Genomic DNA, 27,309 nt, shown 5'->3' with positions numbered 1-27,309 from the left:
GTTTTAACTCCAATTCAATCCCAAAGAGAAGTATCAATAAATTCCCCGGACAAAAAGACAACAAATACTTTTAAATATTCTAAGAGCTTATGAAGTTTTGATTTCTACAGATAAAAACATCGGCAGCTCTTTGGCAAAAAAGAACACAAAAGGACAAAATACAAACAACCATCAGCCTTAGTTGAAAAGTTAACTCAAAAACTCGGGTATAAGATATATTAAACCTTAAGTATTTCGGTTTTTGAGCAGACCGGACAAAAAGCATACATAATTTCATAATCGTTATACCTATACAAAAATGTCTAAAATATACACGCTGCGAATTATATCACTCACCTTAAAAGCACTTATTGAACAAATATAAGCAAGAGAAATAAAAAGCACATGCATTTTTCAAATTTTGGTCACGCGGCATCTAAACTTGATAATTTTTAAATGGTTTTTGACGATTAATTCTTATTAATTAACTCTTGATGGTTAGATTTTTTAACATTCACTAAGGTTATGCTTCGTCAAAAAGACGAACTTCCTTTTTTAAACCTACAAATTTTTCCAAAACTTGACAACTTACTTTATATTAAAACAATAATAAAAGTATTATTCGTCGTTTCGGCAAAGCATAATCATCAAAAGTTAAATACCTAAACTACATGAATTAAGTAACATTAAAATACTCTTTTTAATTGTAAGTGAAATGTATGATTAAATCCTTAACTCATTTTAAAGTTTCTGGAAAAAGCTTACACCCAAAATTAATCTACAAAAACAAACCCCTATTGAAATATTTGACAAAGTTGAAACGTAAACAAAAGTACAAACACATAGGAAATATACAGATTAAAGCATTGTAAACATTGTTGCACTTTTTTTTAAGGATTCAGATGTCCTTAATTCGAATGTATCACAGCAGGTTTTTAAAATATGACCCTTTTAAAATGTTAAAAGAAATAAAAATCGGAGTTTTTAAGCCAAAGTTAAAATTAAAAATATATCTTAACAATAAATTGTATGCTGAATTGAAAAGTTAGTTAGTTTTTATTTGAATCTATGCGAAGTTTGGACTCAATTAATTTTTAATGCTGATTTCGAATCAAAGTTCTAATTCTAACTTTTAATCCAAAATAATAATAAAAATACTCGTTTTTGACATTAATTTTGTGTTTTTTAATATAATACCAAAAACTTTCATTGTTTTGACAACAGATTCGCTACAAGAACCGTTTCCCTTGAAAAACATTTTAGCGTTTCTTTGAGATTTTTTTAAAACAGGTGAAATCTTAAAACTTTTGAACTTTTCTTGAATAAATTTGCGTCCTATTTTTTGTAGATTTTATTTTTTTTTTGAAAAAACGGACTGTTGGATTTATAAAAAAACTACTGAATATCGAAAACAATATTTTCTGTGAAATAAAAAAAGATTGAAGACAATATTTTTAATTTTTGAAAAGCTATTTGAGTCGAAATTCAATTTTTGCCAACTTTGAGTAATGTTTTGTATGTTTTAATTTTTTATAAAAAAAACTGTCGATTCGATTTTTCTCAAAATCTTACCAGATGTTAAAAACGTTATTTTTCGTTGTACAAAATTGTTTTGGAGATGATATCATTTTTTATTCGTAAAATTTTCGAGGTGACAATTTTTGTTTCAGTTTTTCTGATTTATGAAAAAACCGATAATCGGATTTCTTTTCAAAAAATATACTTATTACTTGAAGTCGATTTCTCTTCTGGTTCTTGAGCTATGGACGACGAAAAAACGTCGTGAACGTACGGACATACGTACACAGGCACGCAAAGACATCTTTATAAAAATCTTTTATTTCGACTCTAAAGACCTTGAAACGTCGAGAAATGTCAAAATTTTCAATTTCACAAATCATACCCATTCAAATAACTTCCTATGGAAGTTAAAAATGTTTCAACTAAATATTACCACACTACTCGGTACCGATTCTTACCGAGTGTCTTTTGAAGATTTCCATCGGATAAAAAAAAAAAAAAAAACTAAATAAAAAGATTATAGATTTGGAAAACTATCCCGTATTTTAGTGAACTATAAGCTGCTTCATAAATTTAGATATCCTCAAAAAGCTTATACACGTGTTTTTTCGAATTCTCAAAAGTTGTATCTTAAAAACCTGATGCGATGGATTAATATTAAATTTGGATTTAAATTAAGGCCACCAAAACTAATTGGAAAAGTGAAATTTTACTGCCCACAAGAAAACATTGGCGACCAGTGTAATTGATGACCATATTCTATACACTGCAAGCAAATTAAATTGACGGAATTACAAAATGTTCAAATTAGCGGTTTATACCAAATACCTACTGCTGTTTTTTTAATAATTTAAGAATGTTTGAATTTATTTTAGAGCTTTGTTATACAAACCAAATTTTTCTAAATAAATAACTCAAGAGAAAATCTAATTCAAACAAAGAGATTTTTAAAATTTAAAGTCGAATTTTGACAACGCAGCATTTATATATACCGAAACGGATTTTACAAAATGTATTGAAATATAGCTAAGAAGAACTTTTTTAAAATTCGTAATTGTATTTAGTTCTCGTTTATACTATCTGAAGACTTAATGACTTATAACCAATAGTGAATGTAGGTTTAATAATAACAACTTTCCCAATGTTCTTATTTTTTAAAATAATATATGAATCATGTATTTTGTTAGTATGAAATGAGCATTCAGATAAATAAGTTGACGGAAAGTCTTAAAAGCTACAGTTAATCCAAAGCAAAACAATCACCAGATTAAAGACAAGATTCAACTCTTGCACTGCAGAAATGTTAGAAGATAGATAGAGCCAAGCAGAGCAATCCCAAAGATTCTTCTTTTAAAGTAATAGGCAAGGTACCTGATGGGTTAGGACAATCATTTTCATCTGACTCATCGTCACAGTCAGCAACTCGATCGCACCATTGATTGCAGCTTATTTCCACACCATTGTTACATCTAAATTTGCCATTGATATTCTTATTGCATTCATTATACGAATCATTGTCTTCGTTTGAGGGTGGAGTTTGCCCAGGTTGAGGTTCGTCAATGCGATCGTAGTCATCAGAACCTGATGATGGAGTTCTATCTGACTTAGGATCGCTTTCATTGCCATTGTCAGAAAAGTCATTGTTGTCCGAGTTGGTGGTAGGCAGTAATGAATGAACAGGATATTCGGGACGTGTATCGGATCCAGAATCAGAATCATGTTCATTGTAATTATTATTGTCGTAGGACTCACTATGATCTGGGTATGAAGTTTCCGGAGATGTTTGTGGTCCATTAAATTCGGAATCATAAGGTGAATTATTATTATTATTATAATTCTCCTCATTGTCTCTGTCATTAGAACGAGGAGTAGTTTTAGATAACTTAACAGTGTACACATAATCGTTCAATGCAGGAGGATTTTCAATATCTGTCAAGGAATTTCATCACCATAATAAGAATTTTATAATACAAAATATTCACATACAAGTGCTGATTTATGTAGAACAAAAAGTTGGACTTACCATTGATGCGACGATAGACATAGTTGTCATCTAATTCAGCTCCAATCTCACCAATCTTCGAATACTGTTGGATTTGGTTTTGGATGAGTTTGTCAAATGCTTCGCCATTGTTGCCTGTGATTTCAAACTGCATTGTTACGTGCACTTTGAAAGGATCATTTGTGCGACTAAATAAGAAAAGACAGATTTTATTGACATTTTAACAGCCAGTCGATAAAAATTTGTATTTAACTTGAACCAATTTAAATTTTAAAATTCTTGATATTGTTAGACTGAAGTGAATATCAATCAATCAGTGAATAGAATAATAAACATAAATACATTATTTCAGAATAGTAAAAGGGAATTGTCTTCTGCATTTAAATAAATGTATTGGAACATTTGACGATAATACTGTTTAATAATATTTTCGGTTTCAATTTCTTAGATTTCAACTGAGTTATTGATTGTTTGACATATAGAAGAAATTTAAATAGAGTCCTCGTAATATTTTTATAAATTGCACGCGATCTTTGAATCATAGAGGTCGGAAATGTAGATGTCATCTAATCGGTAGAATATAAGAAGTTGGTAAACGTAAGTCTTAAATGTCCAAACATGGTCTTTTCCAAGACGTCGGTGGTCAATTAACATAGGAAACTTCTCACGGAATAAAGCCATGATTGGTACTGTTGTGCCTCGACTTGTTGGAACCACATATCGTCCAAGCCCAATTGCGAAAAAAAAGATTAATAGGTTTTGTTACACAAATCAAGTTGTGACACCGTTAATATTTAAGAAGATGCAGCTCTTTTTTATTTATAAAGCATCATCTATCTTTCATTTTACATCAAGTTAAGTTTTGAACTGTAAGCTTAGTGGTAATGGATTCCCAAAAAATCAATCAACTATTTTCAATGTATGGGTAGTTAGGTTAGGTTAGGTTTAAGTGGCTGTCCGTGATGGATTAGGACACACTTAGGCCAGTGACCCGACTATCTGAAAAAATACTGATAAGATGTTGATATCACGTTTTCTTTAGGCCAGGACAAGACTTCGTTTATCGCCAAAAGATTCGGAAGGTGGAATGGAGAATTTATTCCAGTCGTTCAGAGAGGAGGTATTTATCTCCACCAACCCCTTCATTTGTTTTTGATCCATCTGTGTAAAAGTGGACTGACTCGCCTTTTAGGAATACCCTATCCTCCCAGAAAGATTTGCAAGGTAATAAGGTATAGAATCTGAAAATTTCTGTAGAATTGCAGCTGGAGGATTGTCTAGTCTGTGTGCTTTCGAAGTGATTCTAAATACTTCAGAATTACGGAGTGGCCAAGGTTGCTGTTAACCTATTGCGACGAAGCTTTGAGGCTAATAGCAGAGCTTGCAGCTATTTGTTTGCTAAGTATACCAAGAGTTGTTAGGTAGAGAAGGGTGTCTGTTGCCGCAGATGGGGCCGTGCAAAGCGATCCGCTTATGCATAGGCAAGCAAACGGGGTTGTAAGCCCCATTTATTACCAATAGCTTTAGTGCAAGAAAAGAGAACTACTTAACATTTTTTTTTTTCTTGTACTTAGCCAGATACTTAGCCTCGTCGGAGAGTCTGGGTTATGTTGAATTGTTAATTATATTTCGTAAACAAAAATAATCAAACTTATAAAATAAATAAATTGTATAGCGCAACAGTCCGTTGAGAAATAGGGCCTAGTGACTTACAACGCTCAACCATTACTGTGTGCGAGTATGACCTACAGTTTTAAGCCGAATCCGAATGGCTTATTTGAGAAAGCACTTTTCATGACAAGAATTACTCTTGGAGAATTTGTCAATTCCTCGGAAGAGGCAGTACCCGTAAAAAAGATCGAACCCAAGACCTCTAGCATGACAGTCCAACGCACTAAACATCATGCCACGGGTACTACCAAAGACTTGGGACTTACAAATATCAGACAATTTTGTGTCGAATCGCAAAGTGTCCTTGGTTGTGGATGGCTCATATGCACGATATAAGAAACTGTTGGCTTTTGGTCCAACAAGGCAGTGGCTGTATTTAGTTGACTTATCAAGGAATCAATGACGAGTCGTGGAAGTGCAATATAAATTTTGTATGTGTTTAAGAAAATGAAGCATCGATTGCCGTTAAAACTCTTAGAAGAAATCTTCAATGTTAAAGACAGTATATTTAGACCTATTTGCAACTTACGCAACGTTAATAAGATTGGCTTTGATTTCGTTCTCGTTCTCGTCATCACTGGACATAGAATTAAATAAATCACTGAAGCCGACTTCTAGACTTCGATGAAGTGCCATAAACTCGCTGCTTTCTTTTCTACGTAAGTTCTCAGACCATAATTCATTTGCAATGAACATGACTTGATCTGCAAAATAAAAACATAATTTTGTAAAACATATTTATTTTAAAAATCATAAAATTGCTAACACCAAGTCGCGATTAATTCAAACATTTTTCGACAGGGTGTTAACAATAAAATATGAACTCTTTTCAATACTAACAGTAAGAAATGTCAGTTGCCAAATCAGTTTCATTGTCACCCAAATCATCATCACCACCGTCATCATCATCATATTCAATGTCGGTGTCTCCGGAGGACTCTGCATTGTCATTGAGATCATCTCGAGGTTTTCGACTTGACCTTTTTTTGTGCTTGTGGGAAATAGACTTTTTCTTTGTGGCCCGTTTAAATCTAAAAACTTGTCCCAAATTGCTTTGTTCTTCGTCATCGATGAGTGATTTGTGTTCTTGGACTTGATAGGGTCGCAGATGGTCCGCACTTAAACTATTTTCATCCAAGTTAACATTTTTGTCGTCATCAAAACTCCAATCTTCACTTGTATTCAGTTGCTAAAAATATATAAAAAAAATATTGTTTATTTTGAGTTTGAGTAAAAGTTTTTATTATTAATAAGTTTGAAACCATGAGGTAGAAAAAATAAGAATTGGGTTAAAAAAGTATTCGTTTCTATATTTATAAAATTGAAGTGTTTACAAATTTAATTTGGTATTGAAACCCATAATTTATTAAATAATTATTACAAATGCGTAGTTATAATTTATTATGGCAAAATCAAAAGCTAAATATTTTTGAAACATATAAAGGAGCTTTAATGAAAGCTCATTTGCGTATTTACAGCAAAAGACATCAAGCTTTGAAATGTGGTTTGTGTCTGGGATAAAAACTGCTATAAAAGTACTAACTTTGTATATGAAAAAAAGTTTTAATATACAAAGGTACAAATAAAAAGATACAAAAGTTACATAGAAAAGACTATTTAAAAAATTATTGAAAGTATATTTTAAGTATACAAATGAAATTTAAGCAAATCTAAATTTTAATTAAATTTATCTCTTGAATTATTTGTATCAATATAATCGATAAATTTTAAAATCCTTTATGAAAGTGTCGACATGATGTTTTTTGGCAAAATAATAAAAACAAAATGGAAATTATTTCAAATTTGTTTACTATTCACTTAAAAAACAAATAAACTGGTGTTTTAAATTTAATAATAGATTAGTTGGGTGAAAATTTGACAAAGATTTTCATTCCTCTAAATTTCATATAATCTTTCGTAACTGAACTGAACTTTGGCAATTTTGCTTTGGAATTTAGTTTAGGAAGACGAAAACGGAAATTGTGTCCCACAAATACACAAAAGAAAAAGGTACTTGTCCAGTGTCCACCAAAAGGTCTTGACATTTTCAACCCTCTCAAAAATATATATATAGCAATGGTTAGATTTGGCTACTTTTATGTTTTTGAGTGGAGGTAAGGATAAATAAAATGATTTTCCATCACTGACACACTTCCATTAGTTGTGAATATTCAAAACAGAATGTGTTTATAAATTGGGACTATTTTTATAAAGGTGTTTAACAAAGGAAATTAAAAACTACAGCTTTTTATTTCGAAGTCATTCTAGGTCAATAAATTAAAATTGTGTTGTTAAGAGTGGATTTATTGTGTTCATGGTTCAAGCTCACACCCAAAGGGATGTACTACTCTTATTATGTAAACACAGTGTAAGTACTAGGAAAGGGAGAGAGGGGTTGAAAGAAGGTGTAGGTGCACTTTGAATTTGAATTCCTGAATATTGCAATGGCTGGTGGCAAAGCTTTCCACATTCGCATAGTACGACTATAGAACGAATCCCTGTACTTGACAGTACGAACGAAGTTGGCTCGAGTTGGTGATACACATACCGAGAATATCGAGATGTTCAGTCTCCTCGGTGCAAGCACCATTTATGAATAATGGCAAGTTGGGTATATTTCGCTTTAACAATACAAGGCAGCATTGCGTTTTCGAAGCATTAAATTCCACGCGGTTTTTATTCCCAATTGTGCAATGTTGATTAGGTCGGAATTTAATGAGCTTATCATATTTTGTCGTTGCAGTTCCACATATAAAGAAGAGGGGTGTGAATCTGAAAACGAATATGAAAAGCTAAGAGTACTATCGTCAGCGAAACAATGAATTGGATTAGAAGTTGCAGACAGGAGATCATTAATAAAAATGAGAAAGAGTGTTGGAGATAGAACAGAGCCCTCGGGCACACCAGCATTTTGTTTGTGGTTTTCAGACTTGAATCCATTCAATACAACTTGTATTGAACGATTCGAAAGGTAATTACTAATCCAATGAAGGAGGGATTCATGAAAACTGAAAGCTCGCATTTTCGATAAGAGATCCTGATGCCAAACCCTATCAAATGCTTTGAAATATCAAGTGCAATAATCTTACTTTCTCCAAAACTATGTAAATATTTGTTCCACTGTTCGGTGAGATGGACCTTGCAATCACCAATGGACCTATTGCTACGAATGCCGTATTGTCGGCCAATAAGAAGCTTTCGATCTTCGAGATATTTCTTGAGCTGATAATATGCATATATTGTGCGCGCACTAAAGGGAATATTACTACCCTTATAATAATTAAACACAGTGGGGGCAATTAGGAAGGGGGATATGATTAGAAAGGAGATAACGATGCACATTGGTTTTGGATCCCCCCATATTGTAATGATTGGGAAATATTAGGGCTGATAAGGCGTTCCACATTCGTGAAGTGCTACTAAGAAAAGAATCTCTGTTCTTTACAGTATGTCTGAAATTGGGCTCAAGGGTAAACTGATGGACATTCCTAGAAGTACGGGCATTACGGTTGAATTGTTTGAGAGGAGGAATGCAACTGGCTATTTCACATGATAAAATAATGCAAGACATTAAACCTTATGACGTAGGGTTTGGTAGATCGCAAATCTAGCTGGACAAAATGAAAAAAAAGTTAAGCCACATGACTTCTGATCATTTGTTTAGCTTCTCAATACAATAGGTAGGTGTTATTCATGTTTTGTTTTTTTTTATTTTTTTTTTACGATTAAAAAGGCTACGGAGATTTTATTGTTAACATGTTTTTTGTTATTATTAAACTACATTTTAAGGTAAAATATAATAATTTTTATTTTGTTATTTCCATTGGCAGTATTAAAAAAAATATATTTTGGTGAGAGGGTGAGAAAATGGAAAAAATAAAACATTTTCTATTTTTAAGTAGAGTTAAAGCTAATTATTCCTCTGCAAGACTATACTTAAATTAATCTGTTTAGTGTTCACTTTAAGGTAAATAAAAAATATCTTGGGCATTTTTGCGAACGCCATAAATTTTTGTTCGGTATGCCCTCCACTCTATCGCCGAAGGAAATTTTTGAAGAATGGAAAAAAACTCCCAAAATACATCGAAAAGACGTCGTATTGTCATTAATAATGGAAAAATATGGTCTTCAAGACATATCACACAAAATTAAAACAAATCTTAAGGAAAATATTAATTTGTTTGTTTTAAGCTATGCGAAAAATGGGAACAAAATGGAAGGCACCGCAACCGTTTATTGGCAACAAATGCAGTTTGGCTTGTTGAACCTTATGTTTTACCTGAAAGCGTAAAACCTCAAAATCTTGATAAAGCTGGAAGAAACCCAAAAATCTGTAATGCCTGTTCTGAAAATCAAAAAAAAAGGAAGATTGAAAGTCTTTTAGATTCAACTGACCCTCAAGAAATTGTTAAGGCTAGTGAGATCGTGCTTCGAAAATATGCAAAAAGTTCACTACAGTCATTAGTAAATCATACTATTGAGAAGCTTTGCTTGGCTCAACAGGAGGATTTAATCGGAATAGACGAATTGAAAACTGGCGAAAATCGTGTTAATATTTTGATAAAGTGGGGATGCGATGGGGCTCAGCAAAAGCAGTAAAAACAGAAATTTGTTTTGGAGGAGGGCCATACCGATGAAAGTTTATTTATATTATTCAAATGAATTTTAGTTCTTCAAAAGGAAAAATAATTGTTTGGCAAAATCCAGCTCCTTCATCTACAAGATATTGCCGTCCAATCAAATTTGTTTTTGCCAAAGAGTCCACTGAATTGATTTCTCAAGAAGTTAGTTCAATCCATCAAGAAATAAGAGATTTGTCTCCAGTTCTTATCCGAAATGGCGAACAAAATTTTCTTGTCGAATTTTCGTTTATGCTTACAATGATAGACTATACAATTATGCAGTGCACTTTTATCAGGAAATAAGGACACGAGGAAATTTAGAGAGCTATTAACTAAAAAAACTTCAAGAGTAAATACAAATACAGATCTTTTCAATTGTCTTTTAATTTCATCTGATCCATTTATTGCAAGCCATTTATTGCTAGCTTACGTCACAATCCTATTCGAGTTCGAGGTATAATAACAAAAGAAGTTTTTTCACTATTAACTGTTGATGCTCTTGAGGAGAAGAAGAATCTTTTTACGACGGATATGAAAATGAATGACAAAGTCTATAAGTGTATTTATGTATTATTATCTGTGTTATTAATATAATGTAAAACAGTGAGATTTTTAAGTTTTTACTAAAAAAATAGTTTAAAAAAAAATACTGGTTGTTTAGAATCATTAATATAATTGAAATCATTTTGTATGAAAAAATTATCCGAAAGTTAAACCAACGCGAGTTATTGATTAGATTTGTGATTCAACACACTGTGTGACGGTCTCAAGCGGTCTACCTATTTAAAAAATTTCAATTCGACAAATCAGTCCGATTTAGTCAAAAAATACTCTTAGGAGGTGACTTTGTAACTAATATCAAGGTTTAATCTCAATAGATTGCAATTTGAATGATAATTCAAATCAATTACTTATTTATTTTTTACAATTCAGAAAACAGACCATAATGGCAAAGCAGTATTTTTCTTGAATACGTATTTTTTTTTTAATTCGAAATTATTTCGCACATCTTAAAATATCACGCTTAAATGTATCACGCTTATGTATGTATGTATGTACTTATGTATAATTGTATATGTATGTATGTTCCAGTAGTTTAATTTACTCCAAGCCATTTTTGTTAAGAAAAAATATAATGAATTTAATTCTAAACCCTTCTGCACCTCTTCCAAAACCAATTAAATGCATTTCCACTTCCACGAACTTCTTGGAGCCCTAACACAAGAGATAAAAATGAATCTTTTCTGCATAAGTCGATTAAGTTTAAATCCCTTTTTTTCACAAAAAAAAATGAAAGAAAATCAATCAATTTTGACATTGAAACATTTTCGACACGAGTTTGATTAAAATCTCGAGGTCAATTTTCTTTTCAAGTTTTAAGAAGTTAATAATTGTCTATAGTTAAGAAATTGAAACCTACGTATACCGGATTTATAGCAAATAATCTACAAGCGATTATGTCTGTTTGTTAGGCTTCAGTCTAATTTAGTAGGTCGATCCATGTACATGTACGAACATTTCTTTATATATTTTTAAAATAATTTTGAGGTCAATATTATTATTTTAATGATTTAGATAAAGAAAAATTTATATACCTAAAGATTAACGACAAAAAAATATGATTTACTTTGTTAAGGAAGAACAATATAGCTTAAACTTTTGTATCTTTTTAGCTTCTATAAAACACTTGTCTATTTTACCTGTAAAACAAGAAAATCCTTAGCAGACAATTGAAGCTAAACTCAAATATTTTGAGTATAAGTAAGTAAAGACCATTGAACTGTTAGGATTTTTTTTTAAGTACCTACCAACCCTTACCCCTGCATACGGTATGTTCATTCGAAGGACGAAGACACAACCTATAAAAAAACTTCTTCTTATTATACACATAAAAAAAGAAAGTCGTCATATTGTTTAGCGTTCACATTATGCATCGGGTTAATAAACAGGAACAGGTAGATTGTGTGGTATTAAGAACATGTCATTGTCCTGACTTTTGTTCTATTTTTTGAGGAGTGAGCATACATACGTCTAAGCTTCAAAGCTTTAAGTTGAACGTTTTTGATGCTTTTTGTGTTTATTTATTCTTTTTTTTTAAGCAAAATGATCAATGCGTTAAAGGTAAAGTGAAACCAGAAAGGTTTTACATTTTGAAACGAAGTTCCCACTGCATTCTGCAAAATGTTTGTTTATATTTACGGTTGCCAGTTGATTTTTTTTAAAGAATGATGCGACCTTAGCCCATATGTCGATATTCTAAATATTAACTAATTTCGTGTTACACAAGACAAATTTTGTTATACAGCTAATAAGGCGGAAAGATGCAGAAAGGGCTCTCAAGAATATTGCGTGGGTGGTGTTTTTACCATAGCAGTTTAAAAAAAAGATGAACATTTTGGTTAACCCTAAATATCTAATGAACTAAAAACGTTAGCGACTTGAATTCAATTTTATATAATAAATTGAAACGTGATACTAAATAAGTATATTTTTTGAAAAAAAAATCCAACTAACGGTTTTTTTATAAATCAAAAAAACTGAAAACAAAATTGTCACCTCAAAATTTTACGAATACAAAACGATTTTATCTACAAAACAATTTAGTGCAACGAAAAATAACGTTTTCAACATCTGGTAAAATTTGAATTTCGACTCAAATATCTTTTCAAAACTTTGAGATTATGGCTTTCAGCTAATTTTAGCTAATAAGAAATATTGTTTTCAACAATCAGAAAAATTTTGAGAAAAATCGAATTGACAGTTTTTTTACAAAAAATAAAAACCTAAAAAAAATTAGTAAAAGTTGGTAGAAATTGATATATTATTATATATATTAAAAATATTGTCTTCAAACTTTTTTATTTCACAGAAAACATAGTTTTTTTTATAAAAACCCAACACTTCGTTATAATAAATTAATAAATTAAAAATATAAAATATACAAAAAATAGTACCCAAATTTGGTAAAAATGGATGCTCGGTTCTTGATATCTCTCAAATTGATTTCATTCGTCCAATTTGTAAAAATTTCAGAAATGCTGCTAAAATTGGTTAAAATTTGTTTTCGACTCTAATCTATTAAACAAAACTAGATTTTCAAACTAAACAATTCCTTTATGTGAAAAATATTGTTGGTAATTTTAAAATTTTTAAGAATAATTCAACCAACAACTTTTTTAACAAAACTCTAGAAACTTTTAAGCAAGACAAATCGACAGACGGGATGGGAAGTTATCAGTGTGGGTCACATTCCAGCCTCTTTTTTTGTCAATATTTTGAAGTAGAAAATCAATTTTTACCAACTTTTAGAAATCAAAAAAGTTATTTTTTGATGTATACAATTATTTTGGAAGTAATTTTGGAGACACAGTGTGCACACTAGGAAAAGGAGTGAGGGTTTGAAAGGAGATATCGGTGCACATTGGCTTCAAATTCCTGACTTCAGCAATGACTGGAAAAACAGACTGTATTTAGGCATTCCACATTCGCGTAGTACGGCTAAATAACCAATCGCTGTACTTGATAGTTCGACCAAAAGTGGGCTCGATGGTATACTGATGAGTAATCCTAGAAACGCGAGTAATATAGTTGCATTTTAAAGGGCATGAATGCAGCTGGCTATTTTTCTAGAGCATAAACCGTTAAAATAACGGTAAAAAAGGGTGAGACGAGAAACTTTACCTCTATATGTTCAAGCGACGTTAATAATCTTATGATGGTATTATCACCAATCAATGTAAATTCCCTTCAATACTGTCTAAGAGGATTAAGTAAGTTGCAGGATCACCAGCCTTGAAATGGGAGTTATACTCAAGCTTTGGGTGTTTAAAAGCTTGTAGATAACTGCCAGATTAGAGAGGGAGAAAAACTTCTTGCATCGCCTTAGAAAACCATAACATCCTGCTTCATTTCTGGCGACTTCGCGCATGTGATCATTCCCCAAGAAGTGGTTGGTAATACACATAACAAGAATATCGAGATTTTCAATCTCCTCGATGCAAGTACCATCAATGGATAATGCCAAGGGGGGTATATTTCACTTTAACGATACAACACAGCATTGGGTTTTCGCTGTTTAGGTCGGAATTTGAGCCTATCATATTTTGTCATTGCAGTTTTACGTCCGAAAAAAAGGGATGTAAATCTGAAAACGAACATTGAAAGCTAGCAAAACAATGTATTGGATCAGAAGTTGCCGACAGGAGATCATTAATAAAAATGAGAAAGAGAGTTGGCAAGCATTTATTTCGTGGTGTTCAGACTTCCAAAATGTAATTACTGATATATTGAAGGGCCAACGGAGGGATTCATGAAAACCGAAAACCTTTCTGCATCTTTCGTTGTTATCTCAATCGGTTCTTGAGAAATGGCCTTCGAAAAAAAGCTATCAAGAAAAGACACCTCTCTAAAATTCATTCATTGCCACATTTTTATTTCGATAAATCGATCCGCTAACAATAACTTCCTATGGGAAGTTAAAAAAAAAATATTTAAATTCCAACATTTAAAGCTTTTTCTTGCAAACATTTTTCGATTGAATATTCCTGTAAGTACATCAAAAGTAAGGTTCACACAGTTACTCATACTCTGACTTAATTTACTAATTGCTAAGTAATACAATTATTTATCTACATAATTAAAAATAGTAACAATTTATTTTAAAAGTTTGTCCACGTTTTACAGTCTTTATGTCAATTAAGTAAGCAAAACAAAAATAGAATCAGTTTACTTTCCATATATGTACCGCTGGAAACGCATAAATCTTGAGGCCTTATATTCACCAAACAACAACGACAGTCGAGTCGAAGTAATAATTTCATAATCAAAGCACAGCACAATGACTATAGGCTAATTAAGTCTAATTTTCAAGAGTCTAATGGCACAGGGTGCCATTAAATTTTGTCGCCCTTAAATGTTCTTTATGCCAACTTATGAATATGGTAACAAAAAAAAAAGAAACAAAAGCGTGTGATGATATTATAACGCGTACATAATTTGAAAGGTGCAAAGCCTAAGCACAAGTTGTGATTGTGTGGTGTGCCGTGACATACATGGGCCCATAAACGGGAGGACACTTTGTTCCATAAATTGCTTTTTAACTTGGTCATCGTGTTAAGAGCCCGGACCTATTCGCTGAAGAACTACGACAGACAAGTGTGAAGCGTGTAACCGAAATTGGTAAACCACCCTTATAACAACCATCAGAACGGGACGGGAACCACAAATGTGTATGGACAAAAAAAAGCCCCAAAACTGAACTGAACGAAACTTGAGAAAGTCCTTGTTTCATTCTCCATTAAGGAAAGGATTTGCGTGGGACTTCTTCTTTTTGTTGAAAAGATTTTTTCCTTTGTTCTCTGCAAGTTGCATAAAAAATTGCTAACGCGTGCTTGGAATAAAATCTTTGAGTGTGCTGCTATTCACCGTCTCTGTATATCTGTATCTTGTCTATGATACTGATACAGTTCCTGCTGCTGCTGCTGTTTCTGTTCGGAGATCTGAAGACCGACGAGTACGACGACGACGACGACGACGGCGGCGATGATGGAAGGATGTTGGATGTTTTGGTTAGATGCGGTCGGCGTGCTTGTGCTTCTGACTGTGCCTGTGCTTGTGCCTGTGCAGTGCACGTCGTCATCATCGTCGTCGTTGTCGTCGCCTTTTTTCAATGGTATGGGCGCTGTAAAACAGATTGTTCCCTTCCAAAGCTTAAGGGATGAAAACATCAAATATCTTGTGTTCTATTTTAGCTCTTGGTACTTTAGTTCTACTGCTGCTGGTGCTACAGCTCCTTTGCCCCTTCCAATGGTTATTTAAATGACAATAACAATAATGACATCATTTATGATACGGTGTCAAACTGTAAAAAGCTGCTTATACATAGTGATTTAAAGTTAAGTAGCACCAATGGTTTAAAAAAAAATAAAAAATTATGGAGGAATCAGGGGAGCTCGCAATAAGAAGTTCATATATTTGCGTTAGTAAAATCGATAAAGAATCGAATTATTGTGAAACATGGTTTGAAAGTTAAAAAAAAAGGGAAGAAGAAGGAAAAATATTAAATTTCTAGGTTTTATAATTCAACTATAGGTGCTCACCAGTAGCTAGGAATAGAGACGGGAAAGCATTTGATAAAGTTTCTTCCTGATTCTACTTGGCAAACACTTAAATTTTATTATGGAGCATAATCACGTAGAAAGATATTTTCTAATTGGTTTCTAAGCACTAAGTATGTACTTCTTAATTGAGGATTAAAACATTAAACCAAAAGTTATTTGCACAAAATATGAAATAATACTAATAAAAACAGTGTAGTTTATTGTTTAATTTATTACATCAAACAAAGTGACAATTCGTCGGCGATTTCGTGATAATAATATATGATCGGTTATCCATTTTGCGGTTTCAAAAGTATAGGGCTGTAGTTCGACATCTGTCAATCTAAGTTTTTAAAATATTTGTTTTCAGTTGAATGTCTGACATTTACGAAAATGAATCAATTAACTATCCCACAACTCATATGATTCTGAAACAGCCACATATCGTGCTTTAAAAGGATATTATGGTTTCCATGATCGTCCAACTACGAAAGCAATTTGCAAAATTGAGCAGAAATTTGAAGAGACTGGATTGGTTATAGATATCATTTCGTTCGTACCACTTAAAATTTCGCTGATGTAAGTGAAAGTGTTGCCGAAGACCCGAATTCGTCGATTCCTCGTCGTTCTCAAGAATTAGGAATGTCTTACGTCATATTATGGCCCTTTTTCCTTCGGATCTACAGGTACATTATATAAAGTCCAGCTCCCACAACAACTTAAGCCAGCTGACCATTTACCAGGTCGCGTAGTAGATACGTCGAATGGGTGCTTGAACAACAGGCGGAGGACAGCGACTTTCGAACAGTTTTTTCTTCAGTGACGAAGCACATATCACACTCGGTGGGTACGTTAATAAACAAAATGTTCGTATTGCGGGTTCTGGGAATCCTTAAGTAATTCAAAAGAGGCCATTATATTTTTAAAAACTGACGGTATTGTGTGCTTTTTGGTCCGGAGGTGTGATTGGACCTTACTTCTTCGAAAATGACTGTCACCGACTGCCACCGTCAATTCGGAGCGTTATGGTCATTTTATAACTGATTTGTTTGCCTGCTATTTGAAGCATAAGACGTGAAGAACAGGTGGTATCAAAAAGACGATGTCACATGCCACAGAACTCGAGCGAATATGGCTTTATTGTAAGAAATATTTCCTGGCCGCATAATGTCTCGTCGTGGCTATATCAATTGGCAACCAAGATGAGGCGATTTAACACCGCTGGACTTTTTTGTTGGACTACGCTTAAAAAGACCTTTACCTATTGAGCACTTTAATACCAACATTCGTCAAGTTATGGTGAGATACCGCTAAATATGAGTCAAAATGTCGTCGAAAATTACAGCAGAACAATTGATACTTGCAACAATTCGCGTGGTGGTCATTTAAATGATGTCAACATTCAAATTTTGTAATAAACAAGAAATATAAAGAAAACAAATATTTTATTTGCAGAACTCTGTATAATACTCATGAGATCTACTCTTACTTACGCGTAAAACAGATATATCAAAGTATATGGATCACAGAACTCTTTTGAAATGCGTAAAATAAGTCCCAACATTCAGGAACTTTTTGATACTAAAAAGCCTTAATGTTTTAAGAAACGTAATACTTCTGCCTAATGTTAGACAAAAACATAACATAGGAACACCACTTGCATCATGCAAATAACTTCTCAAACAATATGCTCTAGAATCAACAAATGCTAGATGGTCACAGAGTACCACCTGCCTAGCAACCAAGCAAATATGGCTAAGCATAGACTTAAAACGGTCAAAAGACTTGATATCAAGGGATTATGCGATCTCTCATATATAGGTAAACTTAAACATAGATCACGCGATCTATAAGTTTTATTATGGGACAAAAAAATGCTGACAAATTTACAAGTGACACAATATTGTTAAAAACACAAGTAGTCTATTTCAGCTACCAAAATGGATTTATTAAGAAATTGTAAGTTTAAGGAATAAACGCCAACCACCAAGTTTTAACCTAATGCAATATATTTAAGCTCTGAAAACTTTATAAACTGTACAAAAAATGTATCGTGTACTATAAGAAGATGTAATATCAGTGAAAAACGATTCACAACACAAATCGCAAAATTCTTGGTGACTTAAATTACGCTGTTTTCTTTTTAAAGATGCAATTTCCCCTAAACTGCATGAGTAGCGGAAGTAGAAGATGTGCATCAAATTTTTAAAATTTTGTTAATTTTATAAAATCTAATCGCTCGTCACATTTTCGTTCACACACTTGTGTATTGTTAGATTTAGATTTAATTCGACGCTAACGCACGTCAGCGGCCACAGAACCTAATAGTAAATTTTTTGATGTCAAGCCTCTATCATAACAATCTTTTCCTATTCCCTCAATCTGAAACATGTGTTGTGTAGTCTGTAGTGTACATCAGATCACTCCTTCTTAAACATAATTGCTTCCATAAGGCAATATCTAAATATACAATACTTTTAGTCTCCATTCACAGTTTTTTCGTGATATTTGGACTTGATATTATGATATACCTAGATCAAGATCAAAATTATTTTGAGGGGAAGACAAGGCGACAAAAAAAATAGGAAAATTGCAAACAACGTTGACAATGACATTTCTGCACTGACTTGGCAATCATCTATGATGCGATGCATATCTGTAGGTAGGTAGGTAGGTTGTGCATATCTTTTCCCGTCTTCCTCTTGACAATTCAATTGAAAAATAAGATTCCCCATTGTCTTTAGACATAGATTATTATCGCAGTCCATACCAAATTGCATCTATAACTTTATCACTTGACATAAGCGTAGCTTATCTACTTACTATGGAACTATGGACCTCTTTATTTTATATTTGTATATAAAGTACATTTTGATTTGTTTCAAGTGACTCGCCGTCTAAACTATGTTAATAACTAGGAAAAGTATCCGTATGTCAGACTTAAATGTATAGACGTCGAAACATCTTTCCGTTTGACAGTCTTATTTACATATATGGGCTGGACTCGGAACGGTTTAAGTCACAAAAGGCCCTGGCGGAAACGCAATTTCTAGATTTATAGCGATGTCCTTGCTACTAAGTGGAAGGGTGCTATAAAAATTAGAGCAAAGATTCAAATTACCATCATTTGTTTAAGTTTAAGGATGTTTTTATCTAGTATTCAGTCAACAAATTGGTTTTTAAATCAAATTTAATGTTCGACCGTTTTTCAATTTTAAACAGATGTGGATTCTCAGATTTGAAATTTAGATTTTTTAAAACTTCTTAAAACCCTTTTAACAAACTAAGTTTTAAAATACTAATAATATCCAAATATTACAATGCAAAACACATAGGTCTATTGAATAGGATAATTGACAAACCTTTTAAGGAACAGGCTTTAGGGTAAAAGACCATTAATTGCACCTAGCATACATCACTGAAAAAAGATAGTTTGATGACATTCCAGCCCTGGACTAATAGAGTTAAGATGCCTTGCTCTAATTTTCTAAGTTGTTTATTTATGCCACATTTAGCTTTTGTTATACATAAGCATAGATATATTGATTTAGAAGATTTAACTAAACACTACACATATGTTTTTAGTCACAATGTAAACATAAACAAAGATAATAGGAGCAAATATTGAAACTTTTGGCATTTTAATGAGCAGATATTTATCTTTTTCAATATAAGTTTTTTGAAGGAGCATTTTATAATGTGTTATAGTTCTTGAAATAAAAAGAATATATTTTCACCAAAAATATAATTCGTTTAGTATAATAACAGAAAAGTATGCCTTACTTGCAAGGTCATAACTTTTCTCTGGACAATTCAGAAAGAAAATTTTAAACGAACGCGTGTTTCGTTAAATGAAAAACACATTTTAACTTAACATGAGTACAATGTTTAAAACATCTTTTATTTTGGAAAATTATAGTTATTTAGCATTCATATTTGTTTTTTTTTCCAAAATTCTGTTTATTATTCATCTTTATTGTGATATTCGTATAGGTATTGAATGCAAGAAATTTAGCTTCATTTAGATTACAAGCTTAACTATCCTTTTATTTTTTAATTGATATTAAGTGTTCTCCAAGTGACGCGAGTATATTTTGACATTATACGATGGCCATTTTGTTTCTTAGTGACAGGTGTCAAATCTTACTCCAAATCACATTTTAAGTTACACAAATTCAAATGAACAACACGATTAAATGATACAATTTTACTAACCAAATAACTATTAACCATAAAGTCCAACTTTCAGCTTGTCTATTTATGAGTGGATTTGTCAATTCCTTGCAAAAGACAGTATCATTAGAAAAAAAACTGTAGATAACACAGGCAGGGATTGAACCCAAGACCTCTTGCTTTAGCATGACAGTCCTAAACCTTTTTTCAAATTCATTTTTATTAAAACTATCTTAAAGCTAGACAAACATTCATAAAACTAGCCTTCTTATCCATAACTTACAAATAACGGACACTCTAAGTTAAACAATAATACTTAATTTTAATGCTCTTCAGCATTTAACTTCAAGTCAGTTTTATTTATTTTTGTATTCATTAGAAAATAACAAAAAATCGAATATCAATATCCTTTTTTATTTTTACTTAAAAACTATTTAAAATTAGGCCCATAAATAAAACTTAAAACTAACTTAAACTACCTATAAACTTTTTAAAACTAGAACAACCACAGCAGCAAATCTAACTATCTAACATTTTTTGTTTTTCATTTTTTCTTTTCCTTTTTTTCTTTTTATTATTATTTTTTTTTGTTATTTGTGCCACCACAAACAAGTATGTAAGCCGGCCAAGGTTTTAAACCTCATCCCGACTACACACTTTCAAGTGCCGATTGAAGCCACCAAAACTGGTTCACCTGCTTCACCCTATCAGTTCGGTCCCGTTCGGACACAGCCCTACTTAACCGAACTATCTCTGCTCCACCTTGTGCCATGACATCCCGACCCGATTGTACAAGAGTAGCCTATTCACGGTTTGTCGTCTGACGTGGTAGATTAGCGGAACTGCTAATCTATCCTGTATCAAAACGCACCTGTTTAAAAAGAGGAATGCCTCTGGTGGAATGAAGCCGCTCAAGTGTGCACTTTCAAATACCCGGATAGAACGCCCCGAAAATCAAATTGTTGGTCGAAGACATAGCTCTTGCTCTTGTGACTTCCAACTTTCAGCTTGTCTATTTATGAGTGGATTTGTCAATTCCTTGCAAAAGACAGTATCATTAGAAAAAAAACTGTAGATAACACAGGCAGGGATTGAACCCAAGACCTCTTGCTTTAGCATGACAGTCCTAAACCATTTTTTTTAAATTCATTTTTATTCATTAACTCTTAAAACTATCTTAAAGCAAGACAAAAATTCATAAAACTAGCCTAATTAACCATAACTTACAACTGACTTACTGGTCCCATACGGATACTCTAAGTTAAACAATAACACTTAATTTGAATGCCTTTCGGCACTAAGATTTATTTAACTTCAAATCAATTTTATTTATTTTTGTATTCATTAGAAAAAAAAAATCAATATCCTCTTTTATTTTTTCTTAAAAACTACTTAAAATTTGGTCCTTAAATAAAACTTAAAACTAACTTACTCGTAAACTACCTATTTTACCTAAAAACTACTTAAAACTAAAACAACCACAGCAGCAAATCTAACTATCTAACATTTTTTTCATTGTTAATTTTTTATTTTCCTTTTTTTCCCTATTTCATGTTATTTTTTTATTATTATTATAATTTTTTTTTATTTTTTGTGCCACCATGCCTATTCTACTTAAAACTAAACCCTAAAACTATAAAACAAGAATGTAAGCCGGCCAAGGCTTAATACTACCCACTATCAAGTCGGATTGAAGCCACCAAAACTGGTTCTCCTGCTTCACCCTATCAGTTCGGTCCTGTTCGGACACAGCCCTACTGAAATGAAGGAGCTCTGCTCCACCTTGCACCATGACGTTCCAATTGTACAGGAGTCGCCTATCCACGGTTCGTCGTCTGACATGGTAGATTAGCAGAACTGTCAATCTATCCTGTATCAGACTGCATCTATCTAAAAAGAGGAATGCCTCTAGTGGAATGAAGCCGCACTTTCAAAATACTCGTCGTTCGGATAAAACGCCCCGAAATATAAATTTTTGGTCGAAGACATAGCTCTTGCTCTTGTGACCTCGAACGAGTGTTATCACGAAATTGTCAATTCTGTTGATTCGAGCCCCGTTGTATAGGACCTCGTTGGAATAGTAATGCACATAATAAGATTCGGTTGTTCGATATAAGCCGGTACAGCGTCGTAAACACTGTTGCTCGAACACACGAAACTTCTCCATCTGGGGTCAAGCTGACTGCTGTAAAACAGTCGTTTTGTCAGAGCCTAGGCTCCTCTGGTCCTGGTCAGAGCAGCATTTATATGTCTGTCGAAATATAAATACTCATCTAACCAGATACCTAAGTATTTCATTACACTTTTGCTCTCTAATCGCTGCCCGTGAAGATCAACGATGACCATCTTGCGCCAATTCTTGCACGTATCCCTCGTAGCCCTAGCCAACGGAGTCCGGAACAGAATTTTCTCCGACTTCTGGACATTTATTTTCAGTTTCGAGTCGTCGTAATATCGCTGAATATTGTCGAAATCACGCTGCAAGATAATTCTAATAACCACAACTTTTCGGGCCGTTCTGTACGCAATTAGATCGTCGGCGTACGTAATTGCCTTTGTAAGACTATCTATCAGGTTACCGGTGTAAATGCTGAAGAGAATCGTCGAATTCACCGCCTTCTGTTGAAGACCTTTGGTAATTTGGAATGTTGTGTTAGAAGTTACATTGCCACTTTTGACAACAAACTTTCTCCGGTTAATCATACCATAAAGTACACACAACAATGGTTTGCTTTTGCCAAGCCATAGTCAATAGTCAGATTCATGATATTCATGAATAGGGGTCTGACTAAGTGGGCTGCGGACTACAAAATAATTCCGGATTAACAGTTCGGGTTCAAAGCGGGTCATTATTATCACCTTTTCGAAAATTTTGCTGATTCTCCGAAGAAGACTTATCGATCGAAGAATTGACGGGTTGGAGTTGTCCTTTCCCTTTTTCGTAAGAGGATGAACCACAGCGGTCTTACAATGCACTGGATATGCATTATTCAGTCCATTATTGAAGAGTGTGGTGTAAATGTTAATTACCTCAATGGGTGAATGTCTTAGTACAACGTTGGATATACCATCGATACCTGCTGACTTTTTGTTTTTATTGAGCTGAAGTTCAACGTTCGTCACTTACAAGGACGATAGACATAGACAATAGATCATTTTTTTTTTGCAAAAGTCCTAAGCACTAACCATCACGCCCCGGGAACTACCAGTTTATCAGATGATAATGTGTTCTCAAAAAGTTACCGTTTGGTGTGAATCTTGGGCCGGTAACGACGTCATTGGTCCGTACAAAAACGACGTTCGTGGAGCCTTCACTGTTAACAGCAAGTGCTACAAAATGATGATAAGTAATTTTTGATGGCACAAGTTAAATCATATGAACATGTAGGATCTGTAGCTATAGCATCTCATAGGCCCAACCCTGCAAGACTAACACTGGTCATAGCTCCAATTCAGCAGAATATATGCGGAATAGTATTTTAATATTTGAACACTCTCCTCATATGAGCCTTTCAAATAAAAAAATCATTTTTTTATAACTTTTACACAGCTTGTTTCGAAGAAATTTCAAATGTAGACCCACTATAATTTTTAATTGCACTTCTCTTATAAATAGCTTGAAATAAACAAAACATGTTTTAAAATAAACATAACTATTTCAATGGATCGGGGAAAACATAATAAATTGGTTTGGGAAGGTGAATAATTTCATCTTTTAAAGAACTTCTAAATTTTTGCTTCTAAAACGCTGAAAAAGTATATATTCAAAATATTTACAACTCTATTTTGATTTTCAAAAAATCTCATTCCAAACATGTACAAAATGTATTACATTCTTTAATATTCGCTATATAAACAAATTAAAATCAATGGAACTCAGATTCGTATACGCACTCTTTTTGTTCCTCTAATTTTCATACATTTTCGTGGCTTTCTGAAGATCTATCTTTTTAGGCGTTAAACATTCGTAGTCTATTAACAAACAGCTCATTTATCACCTCCTTTAAACTTATACCTATTCAAGATAAATTCAAGGTTTGTTATTTACGAGTATGTGCAATGAACATAAAACTAAAAAACATTTTTGTTTAGATTTTTTAAACGCTTAAAGTTAAAAACTATAAACATTTCGTTTAAATTACCACAATTTTTAAATAAAGAGTACCTATTTGGAAAAAACTGTATGCCATTCATATTTTTGTATATTTCAGGGATCTTCAAACTACAACTTCAGTCACAATGTTCACTAATTGTGTTTCTGTGATGATTTTTTTAACATCATTTGCAAACAGCCAAGCAGCTACATAAATTATATTGTATAGCTATCTATGGAATATCATATATTCCACTGTGATTTCCCGCCGTTTTTGTTTTGTTTTTAAAGGACAGGTATCGCTTTCGCTACAATTTCAAGTTGGAACTTATTTTTATTTTTTAAAACTGTGGAACGAAATGGGTTAGAAAGCTTTTAGCTGACGTCACTATCGTAATGGTGCATTGCAGGATACTTAGATTGATCCTTATAATTTCCTAATTTGTGATGTGCTTTATTCCGACAAGTTTGTGCGACCAAGACAAGCCATGCATTCTCATAAATGCTACACAGCTTTTGTCTCAACTTTGCATCTTTATACAAATGCTAAGCAGCTATAAAAATAAAGGAACTTTAAGAGAATATATATATTCAGGGACTGAATATGATGTCGAGTCGTGCTACCTTCGTATCATTTTTTGTGCATCATGGTTGATCGCTTTAAATGTCTTTTGTTATAGCAAATTCTTTAAGTTGTAAACATTTTTAAGCTTGAAAACAAGTACACATGAACGCGAAGATATTATGAATGTGCGGTCTTTTTAAATACGAAAAAAATAAGTAACAATACAAAAAACCAACGCTTTGGAATGTTGTTGGTGTTTTGATTAAAACCCCAAGAGTGAATTACTTCCGCATGATGCTTTTCTACTTTTAAAGAAAATTCAATAATGGACCTTGCGGTACAATTTTTATAAAAATTTGAACACGTTGGAAATAGCTATTACTTCTTACGAAAACTCTTTGGAATGTTAAAGGTATATGTGTATACAACTCTTTTAGTGTGCAGTCATTGTAAAGGAAAGGTTGCTGGAAAATAGTTTTCAATTAATTTGCTTTAAGAGATTAACTAAAAGTTTCCAACAATATTAAGCTAATAATAAAGAAAGTTATATTTAAATTCGTATCTGGTTTTGTTCACGACATTCTTAGTCGAAACATTTTTTCATTTCATTTTAGAAAAAAAAACAGGATGCATTTTTTAAACAACATTATTTTACGTTAATATCAAACATCAATTTGCATCATCTTTTCATCTGATACGACTTATCAAGATGACGTTGGAGAATTTTCGTTGCTGCGTCAAAATTGGAAGAGACTCAATCAAAACTTTCGAAACCGACTTCGACAAGGCAAAGCTTTGTCATGTAGCTTCTTTAATATTGTTCTTGAGGCAGGGCGCGAAACACCAATGGCACCATTTTTCAAAAATCCACACAATATCTTGGATATGCAGATGACTTTAGCGAAGTACCAAGGATTTTAAAGCCAACCCAACTGAGGAAAACCGGTAAAGGTTTAAGCAAGCCAAGTAGGCCTGCAAAGCCTATATTCGAAGGACCAAATTTTTACATGACCAAAAATTACGGCAAAAAATACTGCAACGTCTCAAAGATAGTAAGAATTCTTGGTCATTCGTAAAAACCATGACGAATTTTTCCTCTTCTTCGATTCCTACGCTTGTTGTCAATGACACTCCTTTAGTTAGCTATATTGATAAAGTTATCTTATTTGCAAGGCGGTTCGCCGAAAATTCCACCCTACCAGATAGTGTCATGTCTCCCCCAGTTCTTAAACGCGTAAATGATTCTATGGGACCAATCTTTACTCGAACTGTGGCGAGAGTTCTTAAAGATCTCAACATTCATAAATCTGCTGGCCCATATGGTATCTCCACTATTATTTTCAAGAGGTGTTCTTCCACGCTAGCAAAACCACTGCGTAAGCTTTTCCATTTATCCTATTCTTCTGGGCTCGTTCCGAGTAGTTAGAAAACTGCATTTGTTCAGCCAACCCCAAAAAAGGCGAATCTTCTTCTCCCATAAATTACCGACCGATAACACTAACGTCTCTTCTTTCTTAGGTCATGGAAACGCTGATTTATTATCAGCTTAAGAAATATCTTGAGGAACGGACTTAATGACCGGCAATACGACTTTCGTAGCAATAAGTCCACTGGTGATCTCATGCTTTATCTCACCGAACAGCGGAATAAATTTTTACATCGTTTTGGAGAAAGTATGATTACTGCACTTGATATTTCAAAAGGCATTTGATAAAGTCTGGCACTTTGCTCTCATATCGAAAATGCATGCTTTCGGTATCGACGATTCTCTTCTTCGTTGGATTATAAATTTTCTTTTAAACTGTTCAATACAAGTTGTTCTAGATGGATTCAAGTCTGAAGCTCTTAAAATAAATGCTGGTGTACCCCAGGGCTCCGTTTTGTCTCCGACCCTCTTCCTCATTTTTATCTATCTATGAGTCACACTTGCATCAACGAAACGGAAAAAATCAACATCCTCTGAATGTGCATCAGCAACCACTTTTTGTGGAGCGATCACATACGCGATGTTGCCAAAAATGCCGAATGATGTCTAAGTTTTTTGAAACGTTGCAAGAAGTTTTTCTCTCCGTCTGATCTGGCTACAATCTACAAAACCTATATATACGTCCGAGACTTGAATATAACTCTCATCTCTGATCTGGTGATCCATTAACTTATTAAAGCCTCTTTAACAGCATTCAAAAAAGAGCTTTTAAAATGGTTGGTGACATTAACATCATCAACTCGTTTACGTCACTCGAACATCCACGCAAGGTTTCTTACCTCACCCTTTTTTACCGTTATTTTAACGGGCTATGCTCTACTGAAATAGCCAGTTGCATTCCTCCCCTTAAACGCGCTTCTAGGAATGCCCATCTGTTTACCCTTGAGCCCAAATTCGTCCGTACTATTAAGTACAGAGATTCATTTTTTAGCCGTACTACGCGAATTTGGAACGCCTTGCCACGCTCTATCTTTCCCTGTCATTACAATGTTCAGAAATTTAAAATCAATGTACACCGACACCTCCTATCCAACCCTTCCCTCTTTTCCTAAAGCTCACACTGTGTCTTTGGCATATTAAAGGTATACAGAACCCTTTT

General features: G+C 33.2%; 1 protein-coding gene across 25 annotated transcripts in view; it reads right to left on the bottom strand.

The window, feature by feature from the left end:
* LOC129945377 (basement membrane-specific heparan sulfate proteoglycan core protein) overlaps nucleotides 1-27,309 on the bottom strand; it is a 212,624-nt gene that overhangs the window by 159,340 nt on the left and 25,975 nt on the right. For all 25 annotated transcript variants that reach the window (XM_056055090.1, XM_056055091.1, XM_056055092.1 and 22 more), the window contains exons 3-6: nucleotides 6,014-6,362; nucleotides 5,703-5,877; nucleotides 3,524-3,690; nucleotides 2,872-3,429 (exon numbers count right to left, since the gene is read on the bottom strand). In XM_056055090.1, the coding sequence (XP_055911065.1) occupies nucleotides 2,872-3,429; nucleotides 3,524-3,690; nucleotides 5,703-5,877; nucleotides 6,014-6,362 (1,249 nt within the window). The remainder of the gene's footprint in view (nucleotides 1-2,871; nucleotides 3,430-3,523; nucleotides 3,691-5,702; nucleotides 5,878-6,013; nucleotides 6,363-27,309) is intronic.

The sequence above is a fragment of the Eupeodes corollae genome, chromosome 2, assembly GCF_945859685.1.
Source record: "Eupeodes corollae chromosome 2, idEupCoro1.1, whole genome shotgun sequence".
Taxonomy (NCBI): domain Eukaryota; kingdom Metazoa; phylum Arthropoda; class Insecta; order Diptera; family Syrphidae; genus Eupeodes; species Eupeodes corollae.
This window is presented reverse-complemented; position numbering and strand designations above follow the sequence as displayed.